The sequence below is a fragment of the Perca fluviatilis genome, chromosome 4, assembly GCF_010015445.1.
Source record: "Perca fluviatilis chromosome 4, GENO_Pfluv_1.0, whole genome shotgun sequence".
NCBI lineage: Eukaryota > Metazoa > Chordata > Actinopteri > Perciformes > Percidae > Perca > Perca fluviatilis.
Genome location: NC_053115.1, coordinates 4,439,163 through 4,451,264, shown reverse-complemented (window position 1 = coordinate 4,451,264; position 12,102 = coordinate 4,439,163). Strand labels below are relative to the sequence as shown.

At 39.4% G+C, this 12,102-nt stretch overlaps 1 protein-coding gene across 1 annotated transcript in view; it reads right to left on the bottom strand.

Moving 5' to 3' along the window:
• LOC120558135 (dihydropyridine-sensitive L-type skeletal muscle calcium channel subunit alpha-1-like) overlaps positions 1–12,102 on the bottom strand; it is a 40,922-nt gene that overhangs the window by 16,450 nt on the left and 12,370 nt on the right. Inside the window, 16 exon segments of the mRNA XM_039799050.1 lie at positions 234–392; positions 1,884–2,151; positions 2,336–2,416; positions 3,931–3,983; positions 4,094–4,201; positions 4,288–4,375; positions 5,184–5,290; positions 5,714–5,773; positions 5,906–6,035; positions 6,745–6,877; positions 6,977–7,046; positions 7,142–7,244; positions 7,657–7,771; positions 7,877–7,997; positions 8,756–8,963; positions 10,519–10,723. Of these exon segments, the coding sequence (XP_039654984.1) occupies positions 234–392; positions 1,884–2,151; positions 2,336–2,416; positions 3,931–3,983; positions 4,094–4,201; positions 4,288–4,375; positions 5,184–5,290; positions 5,714–5,773; positions 5,906–6,035; positions 6,745–6,877; positions 6,977–7,046; positions 7,142–7,244; positions 7,657–7,771; positions 7,877–7,997; positions 8,756–8,963; positions 10,519–10,723 (2,009 nt within the window).

Sequence of the window (12,102 nt, the reverse complement as noted above, 5' to 3'; positions counted from 1 at the left end):
GACAGATTGAAAAAAATATTTTGCCACACCAGAATTTCTTCATTCCCCACTGACAGACAGACAGACAGAAAGACAGACAAACAGACAGATAAATATATGGATAGATAGATAGATAGATAGATAGATAGATAGATAGATAGATAGATAGATAGATAGATAGATAGATAGATAGATAGATAGATAAGAATGACAGATACTGTGGTATATGTATGTGACGTGTGTTGTGTTCATACCTGCATTCCAAGACACATGGTGTTGAGCATAATAAGGAGGAACATGAGGTACTCAAAGTAGCAGGAGGTGACGATGTACCACACCTGATACTGGTAGGGGTTCTTGGGAATATAACATCGCAGTGGTCGGGCCTTAAGAGCATACTGCACACACTGGCGCTGGAGGGGTTAAATAGAAGGGGGAGATGCAGGGCTTAGACAAAGTAAACGTGACAAATCAGGATGATGGATTTTTTAAGGCTGATAGAAACAACAGACAAAATCTAGCAATGATATATTAGATGAAACTTTTTTCTTTTACATAATTAATACTTTTTGGCAAGGGTCTCTTAAATTTGGTTAGGGTTAGGTTTAGGTTAACGTTTATGTTTTGGCATTGGCAAGGGCATGAAGTTTAGCAAACACATTTAGATATTTTCTTATATTGAGAGAGACTTTCCTCCCTAAAAAAAACGCTCCCATAGAGTTATTTTAAGCAGCGATTAAAGTTCCCTTGGCCTTTGGAATTAAAATAGCCCCCCCACATCATCACATACCCTTCACCATACCCCAACATCATCACATACCCTTCACCATACCCCCACATCATCACATACCCTTCACCATACCTAGAGATTGGCATGGTTATATTTCAGTTAGCCTAATAGCTGGTTTGATTTGCATTGAGAGATGATCTTATGGAAAGTAGCCCATGCCAATCTCTAGGTATGGTGAAGGGTATGTGATGATGGGGGGGCTATTTTAATTCCAAAGGCCAAGGGAACTTTATCAGGATGCATAGTATCCTGGATCCATGAAATAACTGGCCTTTAAAAATAAAAATCTATCTGCCTCTATGGGAATTTAACATAGGGGTGTGTATACTTATGCCCACTGTGTTTTAAGGAAGAATATGTATTAATTTATTTAGGATACATTATTCATTCACAAAGAAAATTGGTGTCCTTAAAGGTTGGATTTTTCCTAATTTCTTTTTTAATTAAGGCATTAAGATCAATTTCCAAAAGATGATTTTTTTCTCTTTTTAGTCAACATTAGCATGGGTTCATAAACTTATGAGCACCACTGTATAAGAGCACCAAATGTGTGTGTAAGGAGGTAAGTTTGGGTGGATGATAAATAAAAACAAATACAGGACTTTTTACCCCAGAGACTAGAGTTTGAGTCCCGTTTAAAAATAAAAAGTTTTTTTTTAACTTTACGAAATGTCACGTTCAGCGTCACGTGCACAATCGGAAGTGAAGTAACGTTTGATTTGAACCAAAACCATTATTTTTTTCTAAACTTAATTAAGTAGTTTTGGTGCCCAAACAATCAAACTGTGACTGCTTGACAACGTAAAGACGTGTTTAAAATCATGACTGTTAATGTTAAATTCTCTGCTTTAGATAAAATGTCGTATTACCTGCCACCACTAGGGGCACTTACTCATGAATATCTCCTGTGGGTTGCATTAGAGGGTAGAAATAAACCACCCGTATCATCGTATGGTTTGGAGGACTTTTTGAATTGAGATTATATCCATGTGTCTCTGCCCACAATTTAAAAAAACTAGATTAAATGTAGGTGCCTCATTTAGGCAATATAGAAGAGCTCAGTCCTGACCTCGGTTGTGACCTCACTTTCATTTCCAGTCATTAATTAACATACCTGGTTTTTGTCCAGCTCACAGTTCTTATACTCCTGCTCTCCTTGCTCCTGGAAGGTGACGATGACGAAGCCCACAAAAATATTCATCATGAAGAAGGCGATAAGAATAAGGAAAAAAAAAAAAAAAAATAAAAAGGCCCTTTTTGGTGTTGTGCCCCGCCCTCCCTTTTTTTTTTTATTTTATTTTTTTTTTTATATATAATAAAATAAAAAAAAAAAAAAAAACACAAAAAAAAAAAAAAAAAAAAAAAAAAAAAAAAAAAAAAAAAAAAAAAAAAAAAAAAAAAAGTGGGTTTTTTTTTTTTTTTAAATAAAAAAAATTTTATTGTTTTATTAATAAAAAAAAAAAAAAAAAAAAAAAAAAAAAAAAAAAAACACAACACCCCCCCCCCCCCCCCCCCCCCCAAAAAAAAAAAAAAAAAAAACCACCCCTTTCTTTTTTTTTTTTTTTTTTTTTTTTTTTTTTTTTTTTTTTTTTTTTTTGGACCTCCATTTCATGAAGTGCTCCTTCCTGGTACTTTATATACCAGCCTCTGAGCCACAAAGTGGAAGGGAAAGACAGACAGTGCTACAGTCAAGATCATCTGGGGGTGCTTTCACATCTGTAGGTCGGTTCATTTGGTCCAAACCAAGGGCATAAAAATTATACATTGTAGCTGTTTTGGTTGCTTTTCCCAACACACTGTTTGCTTTGGTCTGAATCAGTTGATGAGTTGGTGAAACAAATCAAAATGCAGCAACACAATTCACGTGACAACATTCACATCAATGGCCAGATGTGTTATTGATCATATTTCCTAGACTCCTCTTCGATTGGCCAGAATTAAATGTAAATGGACTGTATTTATATAGCGCTTTTCTAGTCTTAACGACTACTCAAAGCGCTTTAACATAGTACAGGAACCATTCACCATTCACACTCCAATGGCGCAGCATCGGGTGCAACTCAGGATTCAGTGTCTTGCCCAAGGACACTTCGGCATGGAACTGCAGGGCCAGTGATCGAACCACCAACCTTCCGATTGGCAGGCGACCTCTCTACCACTTAGCCACACATGCGGGAAAACTCCAATGGAACTTCTGGAGGTAAACAAAGAGAGGAGGAAAAGCCAGCAGTAACTGCCGGGCTGGGCCGGGTTCGGACAGATATTTAGAAATGATGTTTGGGTTTGGGTCGGGCTCGGTCACATTAGCGTGATAAGGCATTGAACATTTTAAATTTCCATCCATCCATCTTTGTCCGCTTATGGGGTATCGGGTCGCGGGGGTAGCAGCTCCAGCAGCTTTAAAAAAGCTTTAAAAAAGCTTTAAAAAAAGATTATTATGTAGGTGCGTTCCTGTGTTAACATGGGCTTGTTGCCCCTTGTGCACTGATGTGCTCATCTGTTGACATTTCTGAATGCCTTCCTACAGTTGCTTAATAAAAGCTTTCCACACAAACAAACCTACATGTGTCATTCGTATGGTAAAAAAAAAACAAGATTTTAACTGTGTCGGGCTCGGACATAAATATCTTAATGCCTGTCAGGTTCAGTTACTGCTCTGTTGGAAGCGGGCCGGGCTCGGACAGAAAAATGCGATCCGATCCGCACTCTATTTTGCAAGTCCTACTATGGAGAGACAGCCGCGTGGGTTGATTGTAGCGCTGGTCAGCACAGCGCAGCTGACTACAGCAGCTGGTTTAGTCAAAAAATCCAGTAGTTGGGTCTATTCGAGGTCGGATCACGTTCTTGCCACAGACGAACCGCTCCAGAGTTTGCTTGAAAGTGTACTGAGACCACCTCTTGAAGGATGTCTCGGTACGCTTGTTTGGTCCACTTTTAGTGCGCATCCAAGTCCGATTGCTGCATTCACACCTGCCCAAACGAACCGCACCAAGGATCTAAATGAACTCTAGTTTGATTCAACCAAAGTAAATGAAGCAGTTGTAAAAGCCCTCTTAATCAGCATTTCTTTAGGGGTTAAACAGCTAGAGGTGCCCAGGGCAAAAACTAAACTAGGAGAAACGCAGCATTACTTTTTCTAATAAACACAACAATGTCCTTACTTGCATGTTTCCTCAGTCATTTTGTCAGGATCTGTGCAGGCATAGAACTGGCCCTGAGAAGGCAACAAAAGAGTCTTCATGAGAAGGCAGTAGACAAAGGTTTACATTACCAAAATACAGAGCTAAGTAACAATTTTGCCATTTTATTTCTTTGTCTTCTCACTTTGAAAAGTTGGACTCCAATGCACGCAAACATGAAGTCCAGTAGCATGGTGACCAGCACAATATTTCCAATGGTCTTTACAGCAACAAACACGCACTGGACGACATGCTACAAAGACAGAGATAATACAGATGATGAATCAGGTCAATGTTATGGCCATTTATAACTGCAGTTTATTGATAGACATCTTATACCTTGAGTCCCTTGGCTCTGTTGATGGCCCTTAGGGGCCGGAGTACCCTTAACACCCTGAGAATCTTCACCACCGAGATGGCACTGGATCTAGATTATACAAACACAGGCACATCGCATTAACCGATTTAACCATTTTCACTCCATGGTAATTTTTTGTCGTTAAGTCTAAAGGTATTTTCAGACGGGAAGCGATTTGCACGCCTAGTAATTTATTTCCAATAAGAGGCAAGCGGGCAATCGCTTGACAGGCGGCACAAGACAAGCGGCCACAATCCCGTGAGACTGTCCCAATAGAGTTGCAAGAGTTGAATTTTCTTTAACTTTTCCCTACCCGACACACTGTGCAAATCAATGCTGTTCGTGAGTTCCCAGAAAATGTGTTATAATAACAGTTATCAGGACATCAACAGTGGGGCTTTCGCATGTCAGAGCATCGACACAAGACTGGATGTATCGGGTAACGTTACATGTAGTTTTAACCTAAATTAGGCTATAAAGCTACAAATATGCTAACTTTATCATCTATCAACAAAAACAGTCTGTGGTTAGCAAAGACTATGATTCACCACTATATGTTATAAATCAATATGTGTGATTATGGATAAATGATACCACAGTCAACTGATGTCATTCAGTTGTACAGGCGTAGTGCATAGAAATGCTATGGTTACCACCAACCATGCACAGAGCGCCTGGCGTTTTGTGCATTGTCTGCTATTAACGTGAGGAGCGCAGCGAGACCCCGCAGTTCCAAACAGGAGTAAGTGAGTGACAGGGCACTGTTGCATGCTATCAAATCAGGTGATAACACAAATTTTTAAAAGAAAAGAGCTCTTTGCATGAGAGAGGTCAGTCAATAGAAAGTAATGAGGTACATTCTTTAGACTCCACTTACTCCATGCCCATTGAGAGGAGAGATACACTGACCACCAGAAGATCCAAGATATTGAAAGAGTTCCGACAGAAAGACCCTTTGTGAAGAATGGCACCATATGTTGTCATCTGAAAATGAATACTTGTTGTCCATTATGAACACCACAACTGTACTAAGAACAAGTTTCTGAGGTAGGTATAAGTCATAGCTTATAGACAACAACAAAAAGCAGAATCACAAACAAAAAATAAGCATTGCATCTAATTGCATCTCATAAGGTTGTCTGAATGTTCACAGAATTTGGGGAATTTGAACTAAATTGTTTGTTTTCAACCTGAATCCTATTTTTTTCATGCAGTTTTGTCTGTTGTGAACAAAAATCATTGAAATTGGTCCAATTTTGAGCAAGAAAATTATGACCAGCAGCCGCGAACTGGGCTGCAATGTAATCCTATTGGGCATATGTGAAATCAATTTCCAAAATCACCATCACCAGTCTCCATTTGTCACCCATCTGTAGCAACAATATCAACTGTGGTACCTGTAATTACCTTGAGCACAATTTCCGCTGTGAACACCGAAGTGAAGACTATATCAGCATAGGCCAACACCTAAAAATGTCACATTATTTGTAAAATCAATAATACTATAACATATATGCTAAATTCTTACAATATGAATGAAAACTGAAAAGTTTCAATTGCAACTTTTAAATTACAATGGGACGGGCATGCACTTGTCACCTGGTTCCTGAAGGACATGGGATCGATGGGATCCTCAGCAGCTAAAGAAACTGATGACAGTAGGATGAAGAGGAGGATGATGTTGGTGAAAGTAGTCGCATTGATAATACGATGGCAGAGCTTCCGGAACCTGAAATAGTTAAAAGACATGTTCATGACAACGTGAGAAAAAGAACGTGATATTTCTCGGACAGGCAGGGACACGTTTCAAAAAGTTAATCTGGAACCATAAGACTGCGTTTACATAGACAGCGGTGGTCCTCAGATGGTCCGGCAAAAACACAGGTCTTTCCATTAATTTTGAATGGAGGTACTGCCTTTAGGTGCCGAAAAAACCCACAGCGGCCCGCAGTGAAATCTTACGACAGATTTAACTTTTGGAGAAACGCACCCCGACGCCTGTACAGTAAACGGGAAAACATCACTGCCTCTATCACTGCCATTTGGGGATTAAATAACATGACAGGACGTCACACAAATGGGCCATTTTTTGACAACCTAAAAACTGTATGTGATAGGTATATTAAAATTAAGTATTAGTAATTAGTAATAAGTATATATTAATTAAGTATAACAAACGTGCAGTTTGGCCCAGCTCACATGAAGCAGTCAATTAACCTCATAATAATGTAATAATATGCTTGTAATATGTAATTTTTCGTCAATGTGCGACATATTTATTAAATATTGATGACATTTATTATATTTATAATTTCCTGCTTTTTTGGAAATATCTATATTTATGTCATTTGTAATCCTGAGCCCCACTCCACTTTCATTTCATTTATTATCACTACATTTTCATTACCATCAATCCCCAACAATCATCGTTATCATACTTGTTCTGAGGTCCAAAGATGAAGAACGAGCTGGCTTCTGGCATCGGCACCGCTTCCTCCTTCAACTGCAGATCTGCCATTGGACGAGGTCTAGGGCTTTCTGGGATATTAGGGTCCTCCTCCTCATCATCACCTAGCCAACAGAAAAAGTGATGGATTAGCAAAGGACTTTCGTACCTCTGAGTTTGGATTAGTATGATTAAAAATTCAGTATGGAGCCATTGGGATTTACCAGGAAAGTCTGCTGGAGGGAATGGGTCTTTGATCTCATTGACATTAGACTCAAACTCGTCGATTTTGAGCTGCAGATTTGAAAATGAAATAGTTGAAAGGTAAGAAAGGGGAGCGGATATATTGTTTAATTTACATGGCTGATGAATGCTCTTGGATGCCTCACCTTGGCAGTTGTAGGGATGCCCTCTACACCCTTGGCCCTTTGCTCAGCCAACTTCTTTGCCAGATTGGCTTTCTCCTCTGATGCCTTGTCAGGCATGTTGGCCCTATAAATCAACAGAGTGGTTGATTTAACTAGTTGTTGGTTTGTGGCGTTAAAGAAAAATGCAATATTTTACTTACAGTAAATCATCATGTTGTTCTGAGTATAACAACTTTATATTACATATTGTAATTTTACACCATATTGTACACAATCATTGTAGGAATTATGGACATGAGATGGCTGTAAAACAGGGTTCAAGCAGCTTTTTCTGTTGTTTGCTAGCAGATGTAATTGACGAAGAGGCATCTTCCCACAATACAAGTCCATAGAGAGAGATTCATTTTCCCCTCCCTTGGGGGCAGGACTTAAATGCACTCTGTCTCTATAGTTAAGATTGTAAATAAGTACAGAACATGAAAAGATAGGTATTGATCTTTTATTTACTTTTATTTTTAACATTTAGGAAGACTTACCTTAGTGCTTTCTTGCGCTTTTTCTCCTCTGCTTTTTCTTTCTGTGCCAAAGTCAAAGACTCAGCCTCTGCCAAATTATCAACGGCAATGGCCAGGAAGACATTTAGAAGGATGACTGAATGACAGGGGAGTCAAAGATTATGACAGTGATTTGAACTGAACTGCGGTTGTTATGGTTGGAGTTTAATCTTGGTTACACACACTCACTCTTTAAGGATACAATTTCCACAGACAAAGAGGATGATGAAGTAGATGCTGACTAGGATACCAGGCATGGTGGGTCCTCCATGAGCCATGATGCCATCATACATGACAGCATTCCAGTCCTCACCTGTCAGGATCTAAAACACACATCATTTAACAATACTACAACAAAATACAAGTTTTTCACCAACAATATCGTGACCTTTCCAAGCTGCAGCTCATGTGTCATTTTACAACAGTGAATAATGTTTTTCATTCCCAACTCGTCAAATACTGACACTTCATCAGTGGCTGTCAGCGTCAGATACCAATGGAAAAGGCACCCTTTAGCGACAAGGGTAGCGAGTAGCAAGAAAGAACGAAATTCTGCGTAAGGAGGCAGGATGGGAACAATGAAGGACTTTCACCCAGGAGACCAGGGTACATGTCCCGTTCTTGTGCCGCATGTCAGTTAAACGTGCATTTTTAAGCCCACCCACAATCTTTCCCTAACCCTAACTAAGTGGCTTTACCCTGCACATTGAAAAATGACGCCAAATCGGTTCCAATCCAGAGCGTCAAAAGGTGACACCAAAAGACTTTTTGCATCAGTAACAAACGCTAAGGTACCTGACCAGGCGTCACCTTTTGCAGCACTGGGAATGAGAATGTGTTGGAATTTCAGGAGAAACCTTTAAATGCCTCCAGCAAGGTTGCTGTCGGAAGACATAACTACAGCACGGAATATAAGCTAACATTAGCATCACATTATCCACATTACTTTCTATCATAAGGAAAACAATCAGAGAAAGAAGTTAATTTACTGCATAATTATGATATATTTTTTAAATATTTCAACTAATAATAATAATTCACATTTATTTAATCAATTCATGATTAGTGGTCCTGATTGTACCTGGAACACAGTGATGAGGGCCTGAGGGAAGCTGTCAAAGGTGCTGCGGGGTTTTGGTTGGTTAGGAAAGTTGAACTTCCCTCCAAACACCTGCATTCCCAGCAGGGAGAAGATGACAATGAAAAGGAAGAGGAGCAGCAGCAAGCAGGCAATGGAACGGACCGAGTTCAAGAGGGAAGCCACCAGATTACTGAGAGATGTCCAGTATCTAGGGCACACAACATCAAATGGATAGGTCATCAGTTATTCTGCCAGTTGTATTTAATCATAAAATGTGCCTACAACAAAGGATTTGTAACTTACATATAAATATTAGGGGTATCACGATTCTCCAAATCCCAGATTCCATTTGACTTTCGATTTTAAGGTCACGATTCGATTTGATTTTCAATTAAAAGATTATTTTTAGAAAAGGGTTGGCAAAATTAATAATCTGAAAATTAACAAAGTGCAATTGAATGCACCATTAGTTTAAAGAGGTGCACATTAACGCACTATGAATTCCCGTCAGAGCCCACATGCTTTACCCTCATTGACTACGTTTACAAGCTGTCAATTTTCGGGTTATGATCGGGTTAAGGTCACTATTCGGGTTTCTGAAACATTCGGAATAACCCGTTTACATGCGTGAGCAGAGAGAGTTACTCCTGTGTACATGGCATTTGTAATCAAATGGCGATATCCCGCATGTAACGGCCGCACGAGTTAAGCGTGCGGACGTAGCCCTCCGGACAACCTTAAGACGCAATAACTTTTCGGTCACCTTCTTATAAATCTCACTATCTCGGTACTTTCCGCCATCAACAAAAGACATTATATTCATATTTTTCACGTTTACACTAATAAAAGACATTATATTCATGGTTTTCACCACACTAATAAAAAAGACATTATATTCATGGTTTTCACCACACTAATAAAGACTTTCTACTTCGCCAAAAGTGTGGTGCTGTGCTGCCGTCTTGTCATGTTTACCTCTACTTTTGTTTTTTACTGCTGCAAGGTTTTACTGCATTGACATATATATATATATAACTTATATTATTATAGTATATAATATTATTATAAATTTGTAACTATGTTTTGACATCAAGAAGTCCCTTACTCAAAAACCGACTCCTCGAATAGAACACTGCGAGAGAACACAAATCAATGTTTTCCTTTTGGGGATATGCCTGGGTTTACATGACCAAAATTTCGGGTTAGAAAGTAAGGGGTAACGCAAGATCGGTTTTAAAAAACGGATATTAGAGATATGATCGGTTTTGCGTTTTACGGCGTTGGCGTCACCAGGATTGTTACTTAATATTCCGGTTTTGAACGGGTTATTGGCTGCATGTAAACGTAGTCATTGTTTTTTTTCATAACTCACTTATAGGGAAAGGAAAATGTTGCCACACCTGTGACTTTAGGGAAGCTGGAGGATTTTTCAGTTCTGTTGTTTCTCTGTTATCTCCGACTCTGGTAGTGGCCATGGTGTCGGGAAAATAGCAGCTGCAGGCTTAATTACAAGGTAATTACCTCTTCTGAAGAGTCCATCATCCCTCCTTGATTTGACGTGGTAAACGCTACTAGCAAGAGGGGTGGCAGTGGTGCTAGATCACCGAAGGCTTGCGTCATGTGGATGCGGCGGCAGTGTTGTTGTCATTACTTAGAATTCCTCATGGGGGCGACAGAAACTACGCACTATAGCTTTAAATTCAAAAGCTCATTTTGATCGATTTTCAAAAATCGTGACACCTCTAACAAATATATATGTATACCTGGAAACGTTGAGCAGTGCGATGAAGCGATGCAACCAAAAAAAAAAAAACCTGTGGACAAGGATGAGCTCCATAATGCCAGTGGACACCACGAAGCAGTCAAAGCGATTGAATAGTGAGATGAAGTAAGAAGGTAAGCCTAGAGCATACATCTTCATGAACATCTCCAGGGCAAACATAGACAGCAGAAGCTTATTGGCAGTGTCTGGCAGACATAATGAGAGAAAGAAAAAGACAAATATAGTTATTTATAGAGTGTATCAGTAGTCAACAGCAAGGAAAATATGGAGTTTGGAGCATGCCACATGAATAGTTTTATACATTTTTAATTAAAAATCCCTCAATTTCTTTTTTCAAATCTGAAAGGCTAATGACACATTTTTACTATGGACGTTTTAACGCACTAATTTGTTGAGTCAATCTGTTATCGTGTCTATAATTCTGTTAATTGCTGCTTGTTGTTGTCATTGGTAAGTTCTTTTTGTGTTTTCTTTCTACTTTTTCATTTTTACATTTCAATGTTGTTTTATACAGCACCTTACTGCTTTTTTCTAACACTGTTACGGTCAAAAATGACCGATTTACACATTCCCTGTACCATAAATATGGCATTTTTCATCAGATTGCCTCAAGACCTTATGATATCCTTCACAAAAGGCATTTGAACACATAACATTCATTGTGACTACTTTCCTTGAATTTTTAGTGATTTATTCAACTTAGTCACACTTCTTTTGTTTACGGTCAAAAATGACCGTCATAGGAAATGAATGGGAAAGAGTATAATTTTCATCCAGGAGATCTGGAAAAGACATCTCCATACACACACTCCTACAACTTTCTTGTGCTTGTGTACCCATTCACAGGTACAAAGCTTCCATTTGCAAGGGACACTGCACCATGACTGCAATTTGCCATTTGTGCGTGTGAAGCACCAATGTTCGCACACACATGCATGCACACACAGAAACACACACAGCCACACACACACACACACACACACACAAGCAGGCACACATACACACACATGTACACCCACTCACACACACACACACACACACACACACACACACACACACACACACACACACACACACACACACACACACACACACACACATACTTCATGTTTTCAGTTCATGTTGTCATGTTGCCACTTGTGCATGTGAACCACCAATGTTCGCACACACATGCATGCACACACACACAGAAACACACACACCCACACACACACACACAAACATACACACATAGACACATGTACACCCACTCTCACACACACACACATACTCACACACACATACTTCATGTTGTCAGTTCATGTTGTCATGTTGCCACTTGTACATGTGAACCACCAATGTTTGCACACACATGCATGCACACACACACTCACACACACAGATACACACACACACACACACACACACACACACACAGACACACATAAACACACATGTACACTCACACACACATACTCACACACACATACTTCATGTTGTCAGTTCATGTTGTCATGTTGCCACTTGTTCATGTGAACCTCCAATGTTCACACACATATGCATGCATGCACACAAAGAAACGCAC